The sequence below is a fragment of the Hetaerina americana genome, unplaced genomic scaffold (assembly GCF_022747635.1).
Source record: "Hetaerina americana unplaced genomic scaffold, ioHetAmer1.1.p SCAF_5, whole genome shotgun sequence".
NCBI classification, from domain to species: domain Eukaryota; kingdom Metazoa; phylum Arthropoda; class Insecta; order Odonata; family Calopterygidae; genus Hetaerina; species Hetaerina americana.
Window position 1 is genome coordinate 32424767 of NW_027287095.1, and position 27595 is coordinate 32452361.

Below are 27595 nucleotides of genomic sequence, written 5' to 3' on the forward strand. Positions count from 1 at the left end.
AGCTTTCTAAAACTGCATTCTCTAGTATGCTTGGCTGTGGGAACATTTTTTATTGCAATTTTGTCATTCAAACACTAAACCAAGGTATTCAAAATCTTAAATCATGGTTTAGCTTTTACATTTATTCATATGCTGCCCTGCTCCGCAAACCATTTTTTCTTTATATTCTAAGGTAATTTCCTCTGTTTAATAGTGCTGTAGGTCTGAGGCTGACGTGGCTCAATTTGCCTTGGACCAACAATGTATTGTGGTACTTCTCATTTGTCATGTTGAGACCGCTGCAGTTGTACAGCTACACAGAGCCATCATGACAAAATAGGGCTTCGGTTTTCTCATTTGCTTTGTCAGATGAGAGACACTCAACTTTAAAAAGGGTGATTGATGCAGTGATGTAGCAAATAGGGGAACTTCCAAACTATGAATTTCTAGTCATAACTGAAGTTGCTAATATCTTAAATACGTTGAGATGAACAGTGATGGTGCATTTAACAAAAATACATATTCATCAGTATATTCCAGTTTTACCTTTCCACAAATTTGTCGTACATTAGACACTTTTGTTCATAACTCAAACAACAATGCATATAAATGAGCAAAAATGTTGTGTAAGTTTTACAAACTCACAGAGGACACTGATTTATGTTTCAACACAAAGTTTTCGACTCAATGAGAACCTCATAAGTAACGACAGTTCCAGCTCATAAGTTGATGACTCATTTTTACAGGGTCCGTACAATCAGTATCGTGACTGTTTCGCTGTAGCCTCAGCTGGAGTGGATGGGGGTCCGACCGGTCGGCTCCATAGAGGGGTCCCCCACCACTCAGGCACACTTAACTTCAGTCGCCTCCGGGCATGTGTTAAGACAGGAGGTGGATTTTTGTGACTGTCTGTGGTGTCACCATGCAACGTGCACCATCGAGCAACGCTATGTGCCAAAATTATGCGTTAAACTCAGGAAATCCACGTCAGACCCTTGAACTAATTAAACAAGCTTATGGGGATGATGTCTTAAGCCACACAAGAGTTTTTGAGTGGCACAAAATGTTTAAGGAAGGCCGGGAGCTTGTCAAAGACGAGCACCGCGTCAGACGCCCGACGACCGCTCAAACCGATGCTCAGGTGGCTGAAGTGAAAAAAGTTTTCGACTCTGACTGATGTTTAACCATCGCCCTTATCAGTGAGGAGACCGGCCTTTCAGTTGGAACCGTCCACACCATTGTAACAGAGGATCTTGCAATGAGAAAAGTGTGCGGGAAGCTGGTTCCGAAAGTCTAGAGCGAGGAACAAAAACTGGGGTGGGTGGAAATTTCACAAGAAATTTTGGACTGCTTCCAGGAAGATGAAGATTTTCTCGACAACATTATTACCTCAAAGGATAGATCAAAATGAGCTCAAAGGATATCGGTTCAACTCCATCGAGGAGGTTCAAGTGGCGATGACGAAGGCTTCAACAATATTCCGGAAACAGACTTCCAGCAGGCTTTTGATGAGTGGCAGACGTGCCAAACTAACTGTATCAATGCATGAGGAATGTATTTTGAAGATTATTAAGTCATTTTAATGATAACTGCAATAAATTTTGATTTTTGGAACCAGTCCCAATACTTATTGTACAGACCCTGTATCTAACCTAATATAGGATTCCTTCCCAGTAAAAACTCATCATTTTGATCCTGCTTAACTCAAAACAAGATCAATTTGAAAGATAATTTTAATTTTGTTGCAGCTCGAGAAGCAGAATGATCTTCTTGGCCCACTTAAATGAAAGCGAGAGTATGAGAAAAAAAAGTTTTAATACCTGCTCAAAAAAATTAGTTGAACTGATTTCTTGCACTAAGGGCAATGGATCTTAGTCCACAGTCCACCAGTTTACTCTATGAATGTGTGTTCATTTTCATATTAAATCCCTGCAACACTAAGTGCTTCCTTCCTAAATAGCAAAAAAATTAATTGAAAAACTTGCCAGGTATAGGGTGCGACAACATAACTTCCTTTTTTGAAAGCCTTCTGCATTTGAAACAAGGAAGTTATGTTGCCGCACCCTGAATTTAATACATAGCTAAAATGGCATCCTTACTTTACTGCCCAAATATGGAATGGTTAGAATCTCATAAAGTTAATTTTGAAGAAAATTTTTTCTGTCCTTTGAAATTTGAGAATTAAGGTATAGCTCTTTTCCTTTGATGTACATTTGCAATGATTAATATATATGATTAGGCATGAGTAATAAATTTATTAGGCATTTTAAATATAATAACCACCACATCATAAATACATTAATGTACACTTTCTGCTATCCACTAAATATATAGCTCCCATTATTTTATTCTAAAGTAAAATTTCATTCTCTAAGCAAATATACCCTATTATGCATGCCTAGTTAAATAAAAGTCAATTCTATATTTGCAATTGATTCCCCTGGACTAACTAGTTATACAATGATTAACTGGAAATCGACTCTAAATGCATAATGATATATTTATGCAATGCTACCATATGTTAATCATGAAATAATTATGAAATTGCCTTATGTCATGTGGAGTGATACTTTTTGTGTCATAAAAATATTGGTATCTTAAATTAACCATGTAGTAAAATGAGTATACAAGCTTTCAAAAAATATTATTTTGAGAATTGTATGTGGGAATGGAACAGAAGTGCCCTTCATAGCTTGGAACATTCTTCCTTCCTTCCTTGTATGCTGATTTGAAGCAGTTTGTCTAGTAATTCAATATTTCTGGAATCTTAGATTCAATCAGTGAGCTAACAATTTTATATCACTATTACTTCGAAGTATCCCAGAAAATGTATCAAGCAACACGTTCTAAACTTTCATGGTGTGCACCTCAATAATATTTGAGAAAATTGAAGTGATATATTACTGACATCAAAATACTCATCATACTGTTATATTTAATGGTAATTACTAAAAGTATAACTGTTCTGAAAATTCTTGCTTCAACTCACCTCTGGTTGCATTAATGCATAAAGTTTGAGACTAATGGATAGCAGACAAGAAGATGGAAGTTGTGTGCTATCCCTTGAAATCATTTCTTATGACACACTGCACACATCCTGATTGTACAATCAATCTTTTTCATGCAAAAGACAGTGTTCAGTCTTCCATTCTCAACATTCCTTAAATTGATCAACGTAAGTCCATGAAAAATAAGTGCAAAAACATTACCACATTTAAAATTTAAATTTAAAACAGAACACAGTTTTTTCATTATCTTGTCTGATTCTTGCCTTGTATCATATTATCTAGATCCCAGAATCAATATTGTCATTCAAAAACTATGTTATAAATATTTGCTAGGGAATAAGCAAAAAAATGTTTTCTTTGGTCAGCAACACATTAAATGAATTACTACAGGCAAAATTGATGCTTTAACAGTAATTAAACAACTATCAATGCTCCAAAGGTTCGTGAAATACAAATGCTTAAATCTATTTCAGTGTGTGGCAATTTTTCAAAGAACACATCTACCATTTAATTATAGGAACAAATGTAAAATAATTACCAATTGTTTCATGTAAATACACTCAAGGACATGTCTCCCCCGAAAAAACCCTGTTATAAATCCAGGAATGTGTTTAGTATCCTGTATATATCTTGAATACTTCCCATCCTGAATAAATCCTGGTTTTCCTAATTTTCCCACATACTAGACACCCTGTGAAACTATCACTTTTCTTCCTTGAAATACAATACTAAATTTTATAGTTGCATTAGATTTGGTATGTTCAAATAAATATGTACAAATTATACACCAAGGCTATGCACTAAGAGAAAAAACCTCCAAAGTTTAATAGCAGGTTAAATAAATATGTTCCAAGGGATCTTACAATAATTAATATTCAAATATAAGGCCAGAAAACACACAAGGAAATACAAAAATCATCAACAACACTGAGTACTCTCCAAAGAAGACATTACCCCACAGCATACCATATTACCCAAAAGGAAGACAATCTCAAATTTAACTGTCTGCTACAAATCTTGAGGGCCTTCAAAAAATTTACTTGGACATCACTACAGCAGGTGCCCTAAAATATAATACGCGTAATTCAAAAATATATATATTTACACATTATTAAGATACAGTTTGCATAATATTCGCTTATACTGAAGAGCAAGAATAATAATTGTGATTAACATAAAATGGAGTATATAACTGTGTCACTTATCAAGGTATAAATGTAATTTTTTTTGCAGCCATGCAGATCATTACTTACTTACAACATACAGTAATCTCATACTCGGAGTCACAATAGGAATATTTTGAGATATTCACAAACCAAGATAGTTCTTAAAAGGAAAAATAATCCTAATAGCATTTCATGCACCTTCGAAAATGCTGAAATTTATTTTAATTTACACTTCCATATGTGGCATGAGAAACTACTAGATCCATTATATGTATGCTTAAAGGAATGAAAAAATATTTTCCAAGAAACCACATTTAAGGTATCATCATGAATTGCTAGACGACAGATCCTATCACTACTATTTTATAGCGAGTTTCCTGGATTTTATGAAGCATTAGCCATGGCTTTCAGGATAAGTTTGGTAAGGCGTAGTAAGCAGGAAACATTCAAGAAATTAAAAGAATGCATTAAATAGGTGGTTCAGAGTAGCACCTCCTGAAAGTAAAGGTGAAGATTGGAAACATTCATTGATCCAAAGTTTTCCATGGTGTTCATCTGTAAAGACCTCTACATCCTCTTTGGGTTCTCACAGTGTTGGCCAGGTTGAACTTCACTGAACTTCTTCAAATCAAAGCCATACCTAAGACATGAAAATGTTGACCGGAATGCCTATGAAACTATTTCAGCAAACTAAAACGCATACTGATGATCCAAAGAGAATGCAGAAGTAAACAAGAATCATTGATGCCAAAACCTCGAACGAATCTTGGAAAAATGAAACTTACCATATCTTATTATGTAGATTGCCTCTCAATTTCTCTCATTATCTTATGGCATAATAGACAAATTCCCTGAGCTCAGACAAATAAAAGTATGTATACAAGTTTCATTTCACTATGTTTTACTGCAATGGAAATGTTACAGTACAAAATATCATTTTTGCTGTTTTTTGTGTAGAAGAATCCTGTAAGCACTGTATTTTTAATGGTTTTCTTCTTAAAATGTTGGTCTGCACCCAGCCCTCACCTTTATATTTAATTCTAGGATGACTCCTTATTCTTTGATTATCAGAGAAAATCTCATCTTCCTTTCAGGTAATTATGAAATGCTGCGAGTGAAGCCTGTAAAAATGCTTCACAGATGTTCCTCTGCAATATCCCTACACTAAGTACATTCATTAATCACTCATGACTGAACATGATTCTAACCAGAAACCCTATATTGTCCATATATGATAAATACCAGAGCTTTTGAGTAACATATTTATACATATACACCAATCACTACACTTCTCAAAAAATAAAAATAGAAGCAAAGTACTATTAGGTAAAAAACACCTGTCTCAAATACTTTTGAAATGAGAGGAAAAAATCATTGCTAACTTTTTAAGTGTATATAAACCACATAAAAAATGGTACACGAAAAAAGTCTTCACATTTGTACATGTAAAATTAAACTCAATTCACCAACCTTGCAAGAAAATGCTACACATCACATCAAGAGCACATAACAAGGGAATTGAAGGAGAAACAGAAACATTACACCACGACTCACATAATAGAGACACACCAATGAGTTGCCCAGGAATAACAAAGCAGTGAGGTCCCGCCAAGGGACACTTGAGCAAGTTCCTCATCTTTTTGGGGACAGACTTCTATTTGATGCAAAATGGGAGACCAATCATTGCTGCGGTGGCGGCTGATAATTCGGGAATCTTCCCTGATCATAGCCACCATACTGCCCTTGTGAGGGAGGGGGAGGACCCTGCGGTCCGGACGGTGGGGGCATCTGTCCGGGGGCATGCCCACCACTTGCAGGTGGAGGAACAGGAGTGCGATACTGAGGATAGCCACCCCCACTGGGGCCAGGAGGGGGTGGATAGGATTGAGGGTACTGCCCATGGGGAGGAGGAGGATGTTGCTGGTGGGGTGGTCCACCACCATACCCACCATGGCCGCCCCCTGGGGGCCCATATCCTGGTGGAGGCTGACCTCCCTGCTGAGCTGGGGGTGGGGGCGGAGCACCCTGATTGGGTGGTGGTTGCTGCCCGCTGTACGTTTGGGCTGATGATGGGTGGGACTGTGTCGAGGGGGGCCCATAGCCCCCCCCTCCTCCTGGTTGGGGCCCTGCTCCAGATGTGGGGGTGGCACCTTGCTGGGAAGATGGTGGCAGCGATGGGGACGAGGTTGAAGGGGGAGGGGGATAGCCTGGCCCTGCCGATTGATTTGGTGGCTGCTGGTGCGGCGTGGGATGCTGCTGTTGGTAGCTCTGTCCTGGTGCAGAGGGGTAAGTCTGGGTGCCGGCCGATGGGCCACCCTGTGAATAGGGGGCATGCGAGGGAGGGTGGGGGGGGCCATTTGGAGGGCCGCTTGCACCACCGTGACTCGACACAGGTGGCCCATAGCCGGGCTGCGAACTGTAAGAGCTCTGAGCAGAGCCAGGGGGTGCATACCCGGAAGCACCACCGTATGTACCTTGCTGCTGCTGACCGGGATAGTTACTGCTGCTATTGGCTGTCGAAGCTGTCGAGACTGTGGATGCAGTCGTCGAGGTGGACACAGAAGTTGTGTATCCCTGTGAAGATGTTGGGGGGCCATATCCTGGCTGGGGTGCTCCATACCCGGCTTGGGATGTGGGTGGTCCATAGCCAACTTGCTGGGAAGAAGAGGTGGTCGAGTTTGGAGGTGTGGGGGCTGACGATGTGGGGGGTGGTTGTGCGGGAGGTGGGCCATAACCTGGCTGTGATGTTGGGGGAGGGGGTCCATAGTTTGGCTGTGGCTGAGAAGTGGCTGGAGGACCGTATCCACCCTGGGAAGGCTGAGGGGGTCCCCCGTAGCCCTGGGGTTGAGTAGCTGGGGGTCCACCGTACCCTCCAGAGGGCTGTGAGGATGGAGGGTATCCACTGGGGGGCTGCTGAGATCCTTGCTGCTGTTGTACAGGAGGAGGATATGACTAGCAACAAAAATACAATATCATCCTTGAGAGAGCCACTCTCCTAACAGGAAAGGATACTCCTGAAACCTGCATCTGTAAAATTATTCTTTCATGACAACAGACACTAACTGGGTGCCATGAATACGCAGTGCATCATGACTTCAGTGAAACATGAGGCAGATAAAAGAAGAAAAAGCAAATAAAAGTTGAGTTCCCCAAATTTTAATTTTTACTTATCATTATATTATAAAGCTTACTAAAATTTAAATATAGAAAACTTGAAGCAAAATGAATGCCAAAATAATTATCTTTTTCCACAGGAAATCCAAGGAAAAATCACATTTTTGGTATCATTTGGAATGAATAATGTTTTACCGCTATGTGGAGTGCTTTTCTTTGGCAATTTTTTTAGCATTAATCTGGTAACTATTTACTCACTGAGGCCGCCTGAAATATTTATGTTGAAGATGTTGTTCATATCATATCTAAAAGAATCATTCAATGATGAAAGAATAATTTGAAAACAAACATTTAATCTTACACCTAGTCACTTAAATTGCAGGAAATTAGTTTAAAAACGAACAGCACATTCAGTTATCAGCACAGATATCACTCTTTTCAGAGCCAATATCTTGTTTTACGAATTAAGTGTAGACATATTTTCATAAAATAAAAATATAATATGTGCCTACATTTATAGAACAAAAGCTTGCAACCTTAGTGTGGAAATTATGGGTCAGTATACAGTGAGTTAAAGAGTACATAATGTAACAAAAAATTGTGAAGTGGCTTCCTCTCTGATTTCTAAATATAAACAAACCTTGGCCTGAGTAGCTGTTTGCACTATTGTGTAACCTTTGTTACACAACTAAATTCACTGCATTTGGAATTAAACTTAACATCCTACAGTCTTCATATTCTACTGCTTCACTATTTTTCAGAATGTGATGAATATTAATTCATCGAAGCCTTACGCTGAGATTTCTTCATCTTAATTCTACCCATTAATAAATTAAACAAATGTTTCCTTTTCATTCATTGCAGTCTGATTCTCCTAATTAAACTATTCCATCAATCAACAACTGGAGTATTTAATTCCATAATACCAGGTACTCTGGTGCAAGTATGGTAAGAATCAAGATGGAATATATGGAAAGAGTTCACAGAGAAATATAATTTATGGCTATATACATATATTACTAATTTTTCATGAATACTAAAATACTTTCATAAGCACAATAATGTACACTATCCATAGAAAAAATATTCATATTCATCAAACAGTATTCATTTTATATAAAGTTTAATATCTACACGCCTAATCCAACGATAACCCACTATTACTTTGGGAGGAAATTACTTGGAATTAATTAGACGAGATTTCTGCTCACATGGATTTTTTACCCAGCATGGTACTTACTCGATAAAGCACTTCTTTAACAACCTTCTTGCCTGTATAATTTGCTAAATATTTAAAGCATGAACTGATGCATTATTATTAAAAAGCAATCTACTGGTTAAGATAAGTTTTGGATGGACACATCTACCAAATAAATACTTTGTAACTCCTAGCAAAACATAATCCAGCAACCTACTGTACAGCAAGTTCCTCTTCATCTCTGTGTACTTCCTTCCTCCCTTCATCCCATCTATCATCCCTATCCTGTTCCTGCCCTTTCCTCATTTGCCTAACATTCTCCCCTATATTACAGTCTTCAACATCCCACTGCCGATCAATATGCCCTTCATCCATTTTCCTGGTCTCCTTAGAAAAACTCCCAACAAACCCCTCTCCTCGCCCACCATACCTAGTACTTCCTCACTTGTTTTCCTTTCGGCCCATTTCACCTTCTCCATTCTTCTCCAAACCTACATTTCAAAAGCCTCCAATCCACTTCTATAATCCTGGTTCAGTGACCATGTTTCTGCACTGTACAAACTACAATCCATAACATAGTTTTCATGAGTCTTTTCTTAACATCCTTACTCAACGTCCCTGTCATCAAATCTCTCCTCCTTGTGAAAGCATCTTTGCCTACCGTGATTCTTCTCCTTACGTCCCTACTACTTTAACCCTGTTCGTTTAAAACACTTCCTATATACATAAACTATTCCACCTGCTCTAGTTTTTGCCCTCCTATTTTAATGTTTAGCTTGACCTTTTTCTTTCTGGAAAATCATATAACCTTTGTTTTATTAATATTGATTCTCATCCCATATCTATTACACTGAGTTTCAAATTCACTCAGCAATGCTTGCAACCCCTAGGCTGACTCACAAAATAGAGCTTGGTCATCAACTGATGCATACGATGAGAAATTATAAACATATTTACAAAGTGATAACCTTTAACATGCATTTTCTTACAACAGCCTACCTGTGGTGATGCCTGATTTTGGTTCTGGTACTGCTGGCCACTGTATGGTGGCTGCTGCTGGGAGCCAGGATACCCTTGTGGCCCTCGTGGATACTGCTGAGGTCCTGGAGTGGCCACGGGTCCTGAAAACATGGAACATCAAACCATGGATTTCACAGACAAATTCACCAATATTCTCTGTAGTCTGGTCCTTACACATTTTTATTAAAACATGTGTACATTATGGATGGTATAATTTAAGGAGGACTATAAATTACAGTAAACACAATGAACCAGCACACCGCATACAAAATAAGTGTATAAAAAATAAATATGACAATACTATTTCATAAAAATTAAAGAATTTTATTCGTTCACCCGGGTAATGCTTATCGATATGAAAAGAAAAACATTCACACACAAATGAAAGACTTACCCACAGCTTGATTATCTGGAATAAATCTCTTTTCTACTATTATTACTATTTTCCCATTGATAACACACACCTTATGTATAACGCGCACCCAGAACTTCGTAGTTATCATGAATTTGTATAGATACTGCATGTCCAGAGCTTCATAATTATCTTGAACTATAGATGATGCGCATCTGTATGTATATGTTTGTGTATGTGTATATATATAAGTATATATATATATATATATATATATATATATATATATATATATATATATATATATATATATATATATATATGTATATATATATATATGTATATATATATATATATATATATATATATATATATATATATGTATATATATGTATATATACTACCTTGATCAGAAAGTTCCCGGAATAACCACCGTGTGGCGCTCCCATCGTTCCGATTTGAGTTCTGTTTTTTTTGTTAAATTGGTACATCTGTTGTTGATATTTCCTTTAAATCTTAGGGTCATAACTTGACATTTGCAAAAGTTACGTAGCCAAGAGTACATCTATCTCTGTGTGTGTTGGCGATTTTTTACAATTGCAGAAATGGATTTAAATTTGCAACAACGAACTTGTATTAAATTTTGCGTAAAAAACGGATTTAGTGGCGCACGGACGTTGGAAATGTTGGAAAAGTGTTTCGGCAACGATTCTCTAAAAAAAACGGTCGTTTACCAGTGGCACGAGCGGTTCAGAAGTGGTCGTGAGTCAATCGAAGATGATGAACGCAGTGGCAGACCATCGACATCGAAAGTCGGTGAAAAAATTGATAAAGTAAAAGAAATGTTGGTCAATAACCGCAAATTAACCATCAGAGAAATAGCGGAGGACTTGAACATTGCCTATGGATCCGCCCAAGACATTGTGGTTAATGATTTGGGTTTCCGTCGTGTAGCAGCAAAGTTGGTGCCGAAAGACCTCAATTTCATGCAAAAAAGAGACCGTGTTGACGTCGCAAAAGACATGATTTGCGAGGCTGAATCCGATCCCACATTCATCAAAAGGATCATTACTGGAGACGAGACGTGGGTTTATGAGTACGACACGCAATCCAGACATCAGGCAAGTGAATGGCGTTCACCAAATGAGCCGAGACCAAAAAAACCACGTCGTTTTCAGTCAAAAAAGAAGGCAATTCTGACGGTTTTCATGGATTACAACGGTGTAGTGCATCATGAATTTTTGCCAGAAGGCCAGACAGTAAACAAAGAGTATTATTTGGGCGTTATGAGACGTTTGCGTGAAGCAATTCGCCGAAAGAGACCAGAAATGTGGGCAGAAAATTTGCACCATGATAACGCACCGTCGCACAGTGCTATCATTATTCGTAATTTTTTGACGAAAAATGCAACAAATACCATCCAACAGCCACCGAATTCACCTGATTTGGCTCCCTGTGACTTCTTTCTGTTCAATCGAGTTAAAAAACCATTACGGGGAACGCGTTTTAGCAGCCGAGAGGAAGTAATGGAAAAATCGCAGGAAGCACTGATGGACATACCGAAAACCGACCGTAACTTTTGCAAATGTCAAGTTATGACACTAAGATTTAAAGGGAATATCAACAACAGATGTACCAATTTAACAAAAAAAACAGAACTCAAATCGGAACGATGGGAGCGCCACACGGTGGTTATTCCGGGAACTTTTTGATCAAGGTAGTATATATATATATCCCTCCCCGGACTACAACCTTGACGTGGTGGAAGGGCTTGTGCGTTCCGATGACCCCTAGAGCTGTGCTGGCGGGAGTAATAATTATTGCTCCTGGTAGGGTCACCCATGCCAGATAGGTCGAAGGTTAGGAGCCAGACGAAAGGTAGTCCACGCAGCGTCTGTTCCTCAGTGAGGCGGCTGCAATGGCGTCTGACCCCAGTGGGGCGGCCAGTAAGTGATGGTGTCACGTTAAAAACACTATTGAGGAAGGCAACGGGAAACCACCTCAATTATCATTCCCTAGAAAAATATGATGGACAATAGAGATATTTTGAGTCCTGGCAACCACGGGGCTCGGCCCAATCGGCCGTGTGTCGTGCCCGGCAGCGGGGGAGGCAAGGCTTCCGCGGTCGTCATCCCACGAAACCCTTGCAAGGGAAAACCAGCAGCAGCAGGACAGAAGACGCAGGAGAAGAAGACAAAATTAGTTAGAATAGGAACGTGGAATGTTAGGACAATGATGAGGACAGGGAAATTGGAGAATGTTAAGCGAGAGATGGAAAGGGGAAATATAGATATTTTAGGTCTATGCGAGGTGAGATGGAAAGATAGCGGGGATTACTGGAGTGATAAGTATAGAATAATATACAGCGGTGGGGACGAGAGCCAACGAGGGGTTGCCATAGTATTAAATGAAGAGGTAGGAAGAAGCGTAGTCAACATAGAGCAGGTAACGGATAGAATACTACTAGTGGAGATAAAAGCAGAACCGACGAACTTAGTTATTATTCAGGTATACATGCCACCGAGCAACCATAAGGAAGAAGAGGTCGATAAGATATACGATCAGTTAGAGGACATGATCGCGTGTGTTCCCGCAGGGAAACATTTGATAGTGATGGGGGATTGGAATGCGACGGTAGGCGAAGGAAGAGTTGGTGATGAGGTGGGCGACTACGGTTTGGGCACGAGGAATGACCGCGGGGAGAAAGTAGTTGAGTTCTGTAGGAGACAGGGGTTAGTCATCACCAACACTTGGTTTAGACACCACAAAAGACGCAGGTATACATGGAAAATGCCAGGTGACTCAGGAAGATATCAGCTAGATTATATCCTGGTTAGACACAGGTTTAGGAATAGTGTGATAAATTCCCACAGCTTTCCGGGAGCGGATGCGGACTCAGACCACAATTTAGTTGTTATGAAATGTAGCGTACGTTTCAAAAAGATAAGGCAGGGGCGGCGAGTTAGAAAATGGAATGTAGAAGCATTAAATGGGTTGAAAAGGAAGGAATACAAACAGGCGGTAGAGAAAATCATGGAGGATGGTAAAGGGCTTATTACTATCGAAGAAAAATGGGAAATGATCAAAAAAGGGTTGTCTAAAGCCGCAAAAGACACTATTGGAACCGTTAACGCTAAAAGGACTAGGAAACCATGGATCACGAATGAGATGATTACAAAGATGGATGAGCGGCGAAAATGGAAGAATATAAACACAGAATTAGGCAAAATGAAGTACAAAGAATTGAACAATAAATTGAGGCGGGCAACAAATAAGGCAAAAGACGCATGGTGGAAGACGCAGTGCGAGGATATGGAAAGTCTGCAGAGGAAGGGTGAAATCGGTGCGCTGTACAGCAAAGTTAAATCGTTATCGGGAAGTAAGGAAGGAAGAGCTATGCTAATAGTTAGAGATAAGGCGGGTAAGGTAATAGTTGACGCAGGAAAGATCCAAGAGAGATGGAAGGAGTATATAGAAGAACTGTATAGTAAAGAACTCAGACCAACACAGTTAGACATTGAAAAAGAAAATGACGTAGAGGAAGACAGCTTAGGTCCAGGCATACTAGACAATGAGATAGAAAGGGCATTAAGGGAGATGAAACTAAATAAGGCCGTGGGGGTAGATAACATTCCCGTGGAACTTTTAAAATGCTTAGGAAAATGTGGGAGGAAGAGGCTATATGGGCTGATCCGTAGCATTTATGAGGAGGGAATCTGGCCGGAAGACTTTGTGAGATCAGTTTTAGTTCCGATTCCGAAAAAGGTAAAGGCCACGTCATGTGAGGGCTATAGGACAATTAGTTTGATATCCCACGCAGCTAAAGTTGTTCTCAGGATCATAAACAAAAGGGTAGAGAGTAGGGCAAATGATTACTTAGGGGATGATCAGTTTGGGTTTAGGAAGGGGAGAGGGACGCGTGATGCCATTGCAGTAATGAGATTATTAATCGAGAGCAATATAGAATACAACCAGGAGGTATTTGCCTGTTTCGTAGATTTCGAAAAAGCGTTTGATAGGGTGAATTGGGAAAAACTAATGAGTATATTGCAGAAAATAGGAATAGATTGGAGGGAAAGGAGGCTAATCCGCAACCTGTACATGTCTCAGACTGCTCAGGTGCGGGTGGGAAACGGGGAGTCAGGATGGGCTGTGTTAGGAAGGGGTGTGAGGCAGGGTTGCCCATTATCACCGTTGCTGTTCAACCTGTATGCAGAGGAAATGATTAAAGAGGCATGGGAAGAACTCGAGGTAGGAATGAAAGTGGGCGGGGAATTCGTAAAATCAGTTAGGTTTGCTGATGACCAAGCTTTAGTTTGTCAGTCAGCCAAGGGGCTACAAGCATTGCTGAGTGAATTGGAAATTCAGTGCGACAGGTATGGGATGAGAATCAATATTAATAAAACAAAGGTTATGCGATTTTCTAGAAAGAAAAAGGCCAAGCTTAACATTAAAATAAGAGGGCAAAAACTAGAGCAGATAGAACAGTTTACGTATCTCGGTAGTGTTTTGGACCAACACGGTCAAAGTGGTAGGGACGTAAGGAGAAGAATTGCGCTGGGCAAAGAGGCTTTCACAAGGAGGAGGGAGTTGATGACAGGGACTTTGAGTAAGGATGTTAAGAAAAGACTCGTAAAAACTTTGATATTGAGCGTAGCTATGTACGGCGCGGAAACGTGGTCATTGAAGCAGGAGGATAGACGTAGACTGGAGGCTTTTGAAATGTGGGTGTGGAGAAGAATGGAGAAGGTGAAATGGACAGAGAAGAAAACAAATGAGGAAGTACTTGGTATGGTGGGCGAAGAGAGGGGTTTGTTGGGAGCAATCCTATGGAGGCAGGAAAAGTGGATGAAGGGGGTGTTGACCGGCAGTGGGATGTTGAAGACTGTGATAGAGGGTAGAATGTTGGGCAAAAGAGGAAAGGGAAGGAACAGGATAGGGATGTTGGACGGGATGAAGGGCGGAAGAAAGTACTCAGAGATGAAGAGGGACCTGGTGTAGAGTAGAATTTAGGGTTGTGTTTTGTTAGTAGTCACAAAATATTTGTTTGGTAGTTGTGTCCATCGAAAAACCTACCTTAACCGGTAGATTACCTTAAAAAAAATATATATATATATATGTATATATATGTATATATATGTATATATATGTATATATATATATATATATATATATATATATATATATATATATATATATATATATATGTGTATATATATATATATACATATGCATGCACACATATATAAATATATATGTGTTTGTATACATATATATATGTGTGTGTGTGTATATATATATATATATACCTGTATATATAAAATATTTGTTGGTAGTTGTGTCCATCCAAAAACCTACCTTAACCGGTAGATTACTTAAAAAAAAAAAATATATATATGTATAAGGAAATATTTTTGCATTTGTGATCTGTTTGATTCCGCCTTCCCCACCTCTCCTGTGTTCGTCCTTTATGTGTATTCCTATCTTTTTTCCTTATATCTGTTTCTATATTAATGACTATTTGTTTGCCGTTTGGCGGGATTTCGTGTTTGAATGTTTATATATATATATATATATATATATATATATATATATACATAAATATTATATATATATATACATAAATATTATATATATATATACATAAATATTATATATATATATACATAAATATTATATATATATATAAACACACACATGCATATAAATAGAAAGTTTGCAGGGTGCCAGAGTGACTTTTGTAAAAAATGGATTTGAAAAATCTTTAGGCAATATTTCAACGCCAATGGTAAAAGAAAAGGAAGAGTTAACTTCGGAGAGTGAACTCAGTGATGTGCCTGAAGAGATAATAAATGCACTAAATTCATTCAATCGTAATTGAGGTGACAAATTTCTTGGATTCGAGTGATCTACCTATCCTATCATATATTTATATGCACGTGTATATAATACAACATACGCTACGTGTACGTGAAGCACTATGTTTTAGAATAAAGAAGTACTACATACTAGAATAAATGAAGTATAGAAATCATATGTTTCCTCTTTTTTTCATGGATTTATGAGATGAAATAACTGTACCAGTAGCAGATCTGTATAAAATACAATGCAATTAGGAAGCCATGCTCTCCAGACTAATTTATTTTTGCCAGACTATCATTTAAATCATTGTGTACATAGGCATGTAAATGTTTTCATTATTTCAATTTTCATTACATAACATGCATTGTCATTTTTGTCATTCACTTGAACATTTTTGTATAGATAATGGGCTCGTTATCGATGGGAAATTAAGATACTGTTAATACACTCACATTACACACAGGTATCAAACTCAGGTTTGATTTTCCATATCTCTACTAGAAATCGTTTAACTATAATTAACACCAAGTTTTATCCATATATATATATATACTTACATCTGTTGTGGTTGAAAACACAACAGGTGTAGGTACATATGAGGAAAATTCCAGGAGATATCAGTTAGATTACACTATGGTTAGAATGATTTAGGGTGGCAAGAAGAGCTCAATAAAAAAGCAATGATAGTCAACCTATTTATTGAAGATTCCACCAGTACTGGCTTGCAGGGTATTATGTCGATGTAGAGCTTACAACTAGGCAAACTCTACCCAAACCAATCCTCAGATTGAAGACGTGCTGGAGGCACTGAAAAGTTTCGATTATCCTATCAAAATCAGCCATTTATGTCACATGGATGGAATATGTTTGACAAGTACAACCAAAAAGCTGTTAGTCCCTAGATTAAATACCAGGGACATCATTGAAGATTCAGGCAAGATGGAAAGAAATCAGCCTGAAGACGCTGTAAGATAAGTATTAATTCTAATACCAGAAAGGCAGCAGTTTGTAATAACTAAGAGTTTATGTTTGATTTCACACTCACCTAGTGTAGCACTTAAGAGTCACCAACAAAAGGGTGAAGAGAAGTAAAAAACTGGATTACTTGAGCGGGGTCAAATTGGGTTCAAGAAGAGGAAAGTTGCAAGCAGGTAGAGAAACTTCCAAAAGCAGTACATCAGTTTGAGATTAAAGGAGAGAGTGCTCTTGGGCCCAGAGCTGTCATAATTCCTGGTTATCACCTCGTATTGAACATATTTCAGTCCAAATTACTTTAAGCCTAACCAGCTCGAACTATCATAATTTATGGTATGCAAAATGGTTTTAGTGCAAGTGAACTGCCATCTTGAAGAAGCTTACATCAGGATTCCATGATGATGAAGGAGGACCGGCCACCAGCTTCGGTTGATGTGACCACCATTAAAATTCTTTTCATAACAGAGATTTGGTAATGGTGGTCTCAAGAATTGGATTACTGCATGGCATTGAGATAGGGCGAGTTGGCAGTAAAACAAATGAATATGTACATGATCAAGAGAGTAAACAAGCTTTCCACTCAAATTAAAAAAAACAGAGCAGCGATTTACACTGCATATGAAACATGTTTATTGGCAAAATCACGAGGAATGGAAAATGAGAGCCAGCGTCACTTTTGATTAATTCCTGTCATCAGTCAATCTTTTGTCAATATTTGTCTTTTGCCAGTAATTTGTGCTTTCCTTCCTATTAGATTGGTTTATCTTCTTGACTAAATGTTCTGCTATTCACTAAATGGTAGTTCCATGTTCTCGTAAAATTATAATTTCAATCGGTTTATATCATGACCATATTTCCCATGCATTTCAGTTGTTTGTGCTTTATCATTCATCCATTAACTCAGATAATTGAGATTTTACTTTTGAAAATGGTAATAATAGAAAATACCATCTTAAAAATTCAATTCCAAAGCTTTTAAATTGAATATCAGACATAAAATCTCAATGCAAAGATTTCAGAGAGTAAAAATCATTCATCAATCATTCATTTGCAATCAATCATTCAATCGCATTAGCGGATGACTCCGTTAAAAGTCACTGTTGCGGCATCTCCTGCAGTTTCTTTGGAAATAAAATCTCAGACTTAACATTAGGTTGCTGGTATAATTACATTTTACTCAGCTTAGCACTTTGAGCCTGGAAGACCCAAGAGTGTGCCTAATAGGTACACGCTTCTCTGGTAGGGCTGGTGACACAAATGTGCATCTTAAGCCCTGAAAAGATATACCTTCAAGGCTGAATCACGCTCCCAGGAACAAGACCTCATTTACCAATATTTAATGCACAACTGTGGGTAATTCAGGGATTATTTTGCAAAAACGTGCACATACTTTGTTGCCCTTGCATCATTTGCTGTGGTCCTCTGGATCCATATTGGTTGGGATTACCGCCTGGAGGAACTTGCTGAGGACCAAAAACTCCCATCTGTGGTGGGACTGGAGGACCACTAGCGCCTGATGACACACCACCACCTGAGGGTGGTCCAGAGCCACTTCCACCGACTGGAGGGGATGTAGCTGAATTAGGGCCGTTTCCCATCATCTCTGGCATTGACATTGCTGGCTGCTGTCCCCCCACTGGCTGCTGAGGACCAGATGGCCCACCATGCATGCCATGACCACCAGGAAGTCCTTGAGGAGGCTACAATGAGATACATAGTTTGGATCAATGTCAGTTTTAAATAAATAATTTTGATGTATATTAAAAAGAGGTCAAAAAACATTAAAATCATCAGTACTTGCTTGTGGGGTATTACGTAGATGTAGAGCTTACAACCAGGCAAACTCTACCCATCAAACCAATCCTAAGATTGAAGACTAGTCCTGGAGGCACTGTTAAGTTTCGATTATCTTATCAAAATCGGCCATTTATTTCACATGGATGGAATATGTTTGACAAGTACAACCAAAAAGCTGTTAGTCCCTAGATTAAATACTAGGGACATCAAAAATGATTTAGCTTTAAAAATTATTTCAACATTTTTTTCCTGAAACAGAAAAGTTAAAAAATAGCTCCTACAACCCAGTGAGAGCTGGAGACCATGGTACTTAGTAGGATTGATGTGGTATGAAATGCCAAATGGAGAGAGTTCCTGGAGTTGGCTGCTTCAAAATCATTCCTCCAAAGATGCAGCATTGTATTAAGAAATATCATGTTATATAACATTCCTCCCAGAACATACTTTGGAAGTACAACTGTTCCTCAATTTGTTCCCAAGAAACTGGCTGTTAGTGAGTGTGGGATTGTTAAATGTGAATGCAGGAAAATGGAGGTAGGTGACATGGCTGATGTTAGACTACCAAGAAGGTAGAAATATGGGAATGTGGCATGTTAAATGTTGCACGAAATGGATAAATGGCCATATTTCCATTTCATGCAAAATTTATCATTAACATGTATCTTAATGTAGATTGAATTGAGATGATGTGATTTTGCCCAGATTATCTTGACTTTCTGTCAAACAGATTTAATATGTAGTCCTTCCAGGTAAGAACTGATTTTAAGTATCTTCGGCGAAAAGAACTTTTTATCTCATTTTATTGTATAGCCTCACATAATTCCAAGATTATTTAACAAAAGTATTACTTCTGTAATGAACAAATTAAAAAAATGAGTGCAACAGAGACATTGCATACCATAACACTTTTCCATTTAATTGTCATGTAGCAATTTTTGCAGACAAACCTGTTCAGTTTGTCTACAACCTACAATAAAGGGATCCAGATTCGAATACCGCTCAAGGTGAATGATTTTTACACTCTGATATTGTTGCAATAAAATTCCCTGATTATTATTATGTATACCACCACCAAATACATATTTTGTATCCCCAAACAAAACATCACCCAAAATTCTACTCTACAAGGACCTCTTCATCTGTGTACTTCTTCCCTCCCCTCCAACATCCCTATCTTATTCCTCCCCTTTCCTCATTTGTTGAACACTCTCCCCTCTATTGAAGCCTTTAACATTCCACTGCCGATCAATATGCTTTTCATCTATTTTCCTACCTCCTTAGGATTTCTCCCAACAAACCCCTCTCCTCTCCCACCATACCTACCACTTCCTCATTGGTTTTCCTTTTGATCCATTTCACCTTCTCCACACCCAAAAGCCTCCAATCTATGTCTATCCTCTTGCTTCAGTGACCATGTTTCTGTACCCTACATAATCATGCTCCATATCAACGTTTTGACAAGCCTTTTCTTAACACCCTTACTCAATATCCCTGTCATTAACTCCCTCCGCCCTGTGAAAGCCTCCTTGCCTCGTGCAATTCTTCTCTTTACGTCCCAACTACTGTGACCATTTTGGTCCAAAACAGTTCAGAGATACGTAAACTGTTCCACCTGCTCTGGTTTTTGACTTCCTATTTTAACGCTAAGCTTAGCCTTTGTCTTTCTGGAAAATTGCATAAACTTTGTTTTATTTATATCCATTCTCATTCCATATTTATCGCACTGAATTTCCAATGCACTCATCAATGCTTGCAGCCCCTTGGCTGACTGACAAACTAAAGCTTGGTCATCAGCAAACCTAACTGATTTTACGAAATCCCCGCCCACTTTCATTCCTATATCCAGTTTTTCCCATGCCTTTTTAATCATACGTATACACATATACATTGAACACATATACATTGAACAGCAACAGTGATAAGGACGACCCTGCCATACACCTCTTCCTAACACTGCCCATTCAGACTCTCCATTCCCCACTCGCACCTGAGCAGTCTGAGACGTGTACAGGTTGCGGATTAGCCTCCTTTCCCACCAATCTATTCCTATTTTCTACAATATACTCGTTAGTTTATCCCAATTCACTCTATCAAACGCTTTTTCAAAATCTATGAAACAGGCAAATACGTCCTGATTGTATTTTATATTCCTCACGATTATTGATCTAATTACTGCAATGGCATCGTGCATGCCTCTCCCATTCCTAAACCAAAACTGATCACCCCCTAAGTAATCACACAGTTGCACTACTCTCTATCCATTTGTTGATGATCATGAGAACAACTTTTGTTGTGTGGGAAATCAAGCTTATTGTTCTGTAGTCCTCACATGAAGTAGCTTTTACCTTTTTTGAAACAGAAACTAACACTGATCTCAAATAGTCTGTTGGGCAGGCATATGGGCTTCAAAACTGCTTATCACTGAAAGAGGGTAAGTCTCTTGTTAGACTTATCCTCTTTCCTCCCTTGGACCATCAAACATTATGATAGGGTGAGATAGGTCAATCTCAACATTATTTTTACCTAAGTTTTCCGAAACAACTTTCCTTTATTTCCAGGGAAATATTTTGCACAAATGCAATTGACTTCTTGAGTACAATATCCAAGGTAAATGCAACTTTTAGTAAGAGATATGTAAGAGAAAAGATGGTCAGGAGGTTGTGTCTAAATTTCAGTTTTCTTAAAAAAAAGAGAGGTCTTAGATGCAAGGAAAATTATTTACTGGGGTCATCATAATTAGTAGTCTGGTAGGCAGGTCCTAACTATCCTACTGTAGCAACAAATCCATGCCTTTCTCTTCATGTTCACTCAGCAATTCCCTTTTCCGATGCCCACAATTTTAAATCTTCTTCTTCCTCTCTTCACAGCTCTGATGACTGTTTCTTCCTAGATGTCCCTCATCAAGTAGTCACTTAACTGCAAGCAAGCATCTCTAAGCATAATCTTTTTTGTCTTTACGATGGCATTGGTCAAAGTTCTCTCTTCTTCATTCCTCCTTAGCACCACCTTTACCCTGCGCAACTACCCGATCTTCAACTTCTTTCTCAAAATCAACATTTCAAATACTTCTATTCTTTTCACATCACTTTTCCTCAAAAACTATCCCTCACGATTGATACAGCATTCCACTTCATTCACAAAATTTCAGAAATATCTTTCCAAAGAGTTCAAAATCCATCCTCATACTTGCCTAAATAATTATTACATCTTACAATTTCAGTCTGCTTCTTCTATATAAAACACAAACGTTTTTCGGGTATCTGATTCCCACTACCTCTGTTTTTTCTCAGCTAAGTCATACAACATCCTCATTCTTCGTTTTCAGATATTTCATCATATAAGTTAACTCCAATTCACTCTGCAATCAGAATAATGTAAACAACAAACTTCATGCACGCTATTTTCCTGACTTCTACGCATATACCCTCACCTTCTGCCAACACTCTATTACTATTTCTTCTACATAATATCAAACCGAGTCGAAGATGGACAGCAAACCTGCCTCACACCACTCCCTAGACCAAACCAGGCTATTTTTGGACACCACAGTCTCAATGATTCTGTCCACTTCATCTGTCCTTCTATTCCACTCCTCTCTTCAAAATTAACCAAGAACACAGTAATCAACCTGAAGGTCGGTTTGGTAGGTGATGGTAGAGTTTACCCAGTAGTAAGCCTGACGGCGTGTGAAATTCACACATCAGGGTATGGGAGCCAGTTCCTTTCCCTGGGGGATCGGGATTGGTGCGGTGGCTATCGTACTGGCTTCCCAACCAGAGTGCCCAGGTCCAAATCCCAGCGGTGTTGAATATTTTTCAGAGGTATCTCGGTCCCTACTTGAGGTGCTTTGTGGAGGGCACTTTGAGCGAGTACGCCTTCCGTCGGAAGGGACGTTAAGCTGCGGACCCCTTGGTGCCTTTCGTAAAGAGTAGGCCAATGCCGACGCCAGGTTTCTCTCCACCCTTCATCCTTTCCTGTCCATCCCCTATGGCGCAAATGACCTCAGCAGTCGGTCGCCTCCCCTAAATACTACTACTACTACTCCTTTCCCTGGGCTGGCTATGTTTTTCCAGGAAGTTCTGGTACCCAAAAAATCACATAGCTTGGGTGTGGCTGCAGGTGCCCTGAGTGGCTTGCCCGGGAATTGAACCCGGGCCCTCTGGTCAGTAGTCCAATGCTCTAGCCCCTGGTCCACCATGACCCACTCTCTTCAATATGTGCATGAACAAATCCCATTCAACATAATTAAATTCCTTCCACAAATCTACAAAATATGGAAATAATCCTCTGCATTACCATATAACTACCTGTAACAGCTCTTACCAATTCAATAGCATCACTTACATCAATTCCCTTTCTGAATATGCGAACTGTCCTTCAATGTTTTCTTCCATTACCTTAGCAACATTCTTGGCATAATTTTGGTGGCATGAAATATTAGGCATATGGCCCCTCAAAATTTCTGTCTCACTTATCTTTGCTAATAGATTTATTTCCAGTCCTCAGGAAGCTCTCATGCCACTAATCCATCTCGTATATTTTTTTACACAAAGATGTAATCTCCCCTGTAGAGTCAAATCTCGATACTATGCCACCTGTAGAGACCATGCATGAGTGGCATAGTAGCGAGAGTGGCATAGTAACGAGGGTTGGTAAACAATGGCTTTATTTTCTCAAGTTACCCATCAGTCCAAAGCTCTCAAGAATTGTTGGCCGGCACATCTTCTTTCGGCCGATCTCGTGCATCTTGTTGTCTAGCCGATCACATGCTTGCATCAACTGGGCTTCCCGCTTCTCTGTTTCATGAACTTCCGGACAGTGCTCCCAGTATGCTGAGCTTCCTCGACAGTTATCTTGTCATCTTCCCTTTCCACCAGCTCCGCAATGCTCAGTACCACCTCCGCAATCTCCAACAGAGTGAAAGACCCGCCAATCGTGAGGTGCTTGTCAGCTTCGAGAAAGTCAGACAGCTTGATCTACCTGTTCTCGGGCATCTTTTCCTAGGCAGGAGGAGCTCCCAGATATCGAGCAGCTCCGCATCCAGTACCTCAGTTTGGATCTCTTCAATGAACTTTGCCTTCCCAAAACAATTCCTGACCCTTGACTTGCCAACCTGCTCCCAAGCACGCTGGGCGACTAGTAGAGCGTCGAGCAATGTGAACTTGCTTTCCCTCGTCCATGGCCTCAAGCTGACAGCATAGCAGGAGCTTCTTGTAGTGGCAATTAAGGTTCTCTATGATTCCTTGATCCATTGGTTACAAATTGGCTGTCGTGTTAGGTGGGAAGAACAGGTGAATGTTGTTCAGCTGGAGCTCGGGAGGGTGGCCTGAGAAGTTATCAAGACAGACCAGCATTCTGCATCCCTGCTGGTTGAGTCGTCCTTCCTAAGCACACAATATGTCCTCGAAAAGCTCCGCCGTCATCCACATCCTTTGAGTGCGCCTCGTCCAGGTTGAAGACGTTGTCTGCTGAGATCTGCCTGAATAATGGCCGGAGAACATGTTATTGTCACTCAAGAAGGGATTGCGAATCCACCGCTCCAGCTTCGCCCTGCACCATCTTGAATGTGATGCCGTGGTGGTTCTTCAAATTGTCCAACCAACCGTCGCTCGCCATGAAGTCTGGGATGGGCATCAGCTCGGCCAGTTTCATCGCCTTCTCCTCAATCAGATCGCAGCTGACAGGCAGATTCTGTCCTCTTACTTGCTTCAGCCACATGAGCAATCCTTCATCAAGCTTCGGGTCGTGAGCCTGCGTCAACTTTATGCGCTTTGATGAAACCTTATCTTTGATTGCAGCCTTGATTGCACCCTTCTTGCTGAGAATGCCCTTCACGGTGGTTCTGTTAACTTTGACACCCCATTTCTTGCTAGTCTCCCTCACCAACCTAGACTGATTCGGATCCTTCTTCAAGGCATCCATGATCTCAGCTGGACTGTAGTTTGTCGCTTTGCCTTCGGAATGTGAGTGCAATAATACTGCACTGTGCAGAAATACAGACTTTTTCATGACTCGTGCCTTTAAACAGTCACACAATAGTGGCATAGAAGCGAGAATAGGAGGTGACATAGTAAATTTATTTTGCATTGGATTTTGTCGGGACCGAGCAAAAGTGGCATAATAGGGAGAGTGGCATAGTAGCAAGGTGGCATAGTAACGAGATTTGACTGTACTTGATTAGCTAAGCAGGAATGCCAGCCACAACTGGAGATTTTTCCTTCACACCCTTGATTGATGCTAATATTTCTACCATCACAATATTTTTCCCTTCCCCATCTCTATCTATATCATCTCCTTTTTCATATTCCAGAACCAGTAATATTTTCTTTATCTCTGCAGATTTCTTCTAGATACTCTCATCACATTTCAAAATATCTTTTCTTCATTTCAGCACTTTCCTACTCTTGCCATTTGTTTCTTTGAAGGAGATAACATAACTGCTTCTATACCAGGTTATGGCAAGTACTTTCTAAAACACTAAATTACTCCTTTTTTTTAAGCTCTACTGATTCTTTGAATTTTATCCTAAAGCCACCACTCTAGCTTTCTCAGTTCATTATTCAATCTCCTTTTTGCCTTCATTCACGTTTGTCCCATTACATGTACCTCTTTCCAACATTCTCATTATCATGTCTAGCTATTTTCATGGCTTTTTCTCTCTAACTTCCTTCACCTATCCATTATTCTCCACTGTAATCATGAGTACACCCTTATTTGTAAAACTCGAGGCGTTATTTATATTTTCTCCTTTTGAACATGACCTAAACTTCATCATCTCAATTTTCATTACATGTACTTTCCAACTTCATTAATCTCAATGTTCTTGAGTTTTCCTAGGTCACATTTCTTGTTTTCTCAATTCTTTTTAATTTTATTTCTACCTTCACCATCAAAACCACATGGTCACCATCTGCATTAGCCCTAAGCAGACAGGAGAGATAGAATATTACTGCAGTAAGTACACAAAAATATCTTCCATTCAATGGTTCTGCCTTGGAAACAAAATTAATGATCATAAAAACAATATGAAAAGTTAAAAAAAACTAGGTCTAGTCATTTTCATAAATATTTCTGCTGGAAACACAAAAATGAAAGCCAAGTAAAGTAAAATGCAAAACACATCTACTGCCAAAGAGACAGCCCACACCCCGTATTTGTGGGTCATTTGGTATTGTATCAGCACCTTACCTTTTTTGATTGCAGTAGAGAACAGACTTTAGGTTTTCACTTGGAATACTAGGGTCTAATTGCATGCCAGTGCATATGCGATGCCGCATCAAGACATTTTCCATGAGATTACTTTTTGGTTGCATGCCAGAGTTATATCTCTATAATAGAAGATACTATAACGTGGAACTCTAGCCTCCTTAATCCATGAAGGTGTTGGGTGTGAGTCCTTGAGAAGAAGAGACATTGAAAGCTGGGGTCGCCTCCTCCTCGAACACTTCATAGGAAAGTAATGGGGGATGAGAGTAAAGGGAGTGGAGATGAGGCGAGGAGAGTGAGAATGTTCCACGAGGTCTGTTTGATGCCACATTGATGTGCTGTTTGTAAACACACATCAAGTGAGTGAAAACTCAACAACAAAACCATAAAAACACCTGAGGCTGTGGGAACCATTTCTGTCATTCTAGATAAATGATCAATTATCAAATTGATATAAAATGTAATGTCCCTAAAATATTAAAAGGCTCAGGACTGCAAACCAGAACAGAAACACGTCCACGAGGGACCCCTACAAAACTCAAATGGGAACTCGCAGAACCCTCTGCCAGTCTGGACTATAGGACGTAAATGGAGTATTTTCATTGAATTGAATCAAATTTTACACGGTTATCCCAGTAATAATATAATTCCTTCAAAACAACGTGAAATTTATATATTTTTACTTTTCAGAGACAAAGGAGCATACTAAGGTCCTGCACAGGTAATTACTTGAAAGTATTCAGACACCAGACTGAAGCCAAAGGCTCCAAAGGAGAGAGATTTGTCACATCTGTACAGTGGCGCTAGAGTAACGTGTAACTTGCATATAAAGAAGAATTACAAAGGAAAAACAAGTAACATAAAATTCCACGACAATCAACCATTATCAAAACACGAAAAATTATATTTTCAAGAAGAGGAACGTTTCACTACTTCATATTAAAATGAACCACATTTAGTTTTAAAGGTGGAGAATTTGTTATTTTGGGTCCCAAATATTGAAAGCATACTTATGAAATCTGACATAGAGAACAAGAGACGTCTGAAAAAAAACCTCGGACAAAAATATCGCCGCTTAGTAAGGAGTCGTCAAATAACTAATGGTCGACGCTTCAAAAGATGGCTAAATAAGCCTCTGACATTTACATAACAAATGGATCGAGAAATTAAAACAGCCAGACTCCGTATCAATAAATCATGAAAAATGTAATGACTACTAAATGGACAAAGAGAATGTACTCACAGGAAGAAGCGCCTGTATATTCTGGTTGGCATCGGCTAACGAAGCTAAATAAACCAGATTCCGGTGAAGAATCTGTTGATAGCTGAAAAACATAGCATGAAATTAATACATGGAATGATAAACTTAATTAATAATTAATTATAAATATTCTTACTGCATGCATTCTTGGACTCTTCCTTTATTTTGATGTTCTTGTATGGTTTGTATGAGATGACTGTTTTCATCAAGCATCTAAACATAAAGAAATGGAAAGAATACGTGTTATTCATATTCTGAACATCACATCACCCATGCAAAACTTCATATTAATTTGAGTGGAATGTTAAACAAAAATTAATCCTGACTGACTGTTCATTAAGATATACTAAGCAAATTATGAACATATATTAATTACCTTTTGTATTTGAGCCGGACTCGGAGGTCCTCGACCGCGCTGAACAAAAGCTATGGACATTTCAAAAAAATATTGTTCGGCAGAGGGAAAGGTCTGATTTAGCAGGCGTAGTAAATCAGCAATATTTAGTTTCCTTCAGATATTGCTTCAAACTCCAAACAATTGTTTTTTCGATATTTTTACATCCTAACTCTTTAACTAGTAGTACACACGCAAAAAAATGCTTACTGCGCCATCTCAAAGATGCAAGCCGAAATTATGGTCACGTGATAACTTCAGCT

At 39.1% G+C, this 27595-nt stretch overlaps 1 protein-coding gene across 2 annotated transcripts; it reads right to left on the reverse strand.

Annotated features, from left to right (window-relative positions):
- Positions 1 to 3781: 3781 nt before the first annotated feature.
- Positions 3782 to 27530, reverse strand: LOC139693713 (protein SSXT-like). 2 transcript variants are annotated; one of them, XM_071591972.1, is made up of 6 exons: positions 27315 to 27530; positions 27075 to 27151; positions 26921 to 27002; positions 18065 to 18374; positions 9465 to 9586; positions 3782 to 7081 (listed from the first exon to the last, which is right to left on the reverse strand). In XM_071591972.1, the coding sequence occupies exons 1-6, from the start codon at positions 27372 to 27374 to the stop codon at positions 5834 to 5836; spliced, it is 1899 nt and encodes a 632-aa protein (XP_071448073.1). In that variant the 5' UTR covers positions 27375 to 27530; the 3' UTR covers positions 3782 to 5833. The 2 variants fall into 2 exon arrangements, with proteins under 2 accessions (XP_071448073.1, XP_071448072.1); XM_071591971.1 differs by having other exon boundaries at positions 3782 to 7105.
- Positions 27531 to 27595: the final 65 nt, after the last annotated feature.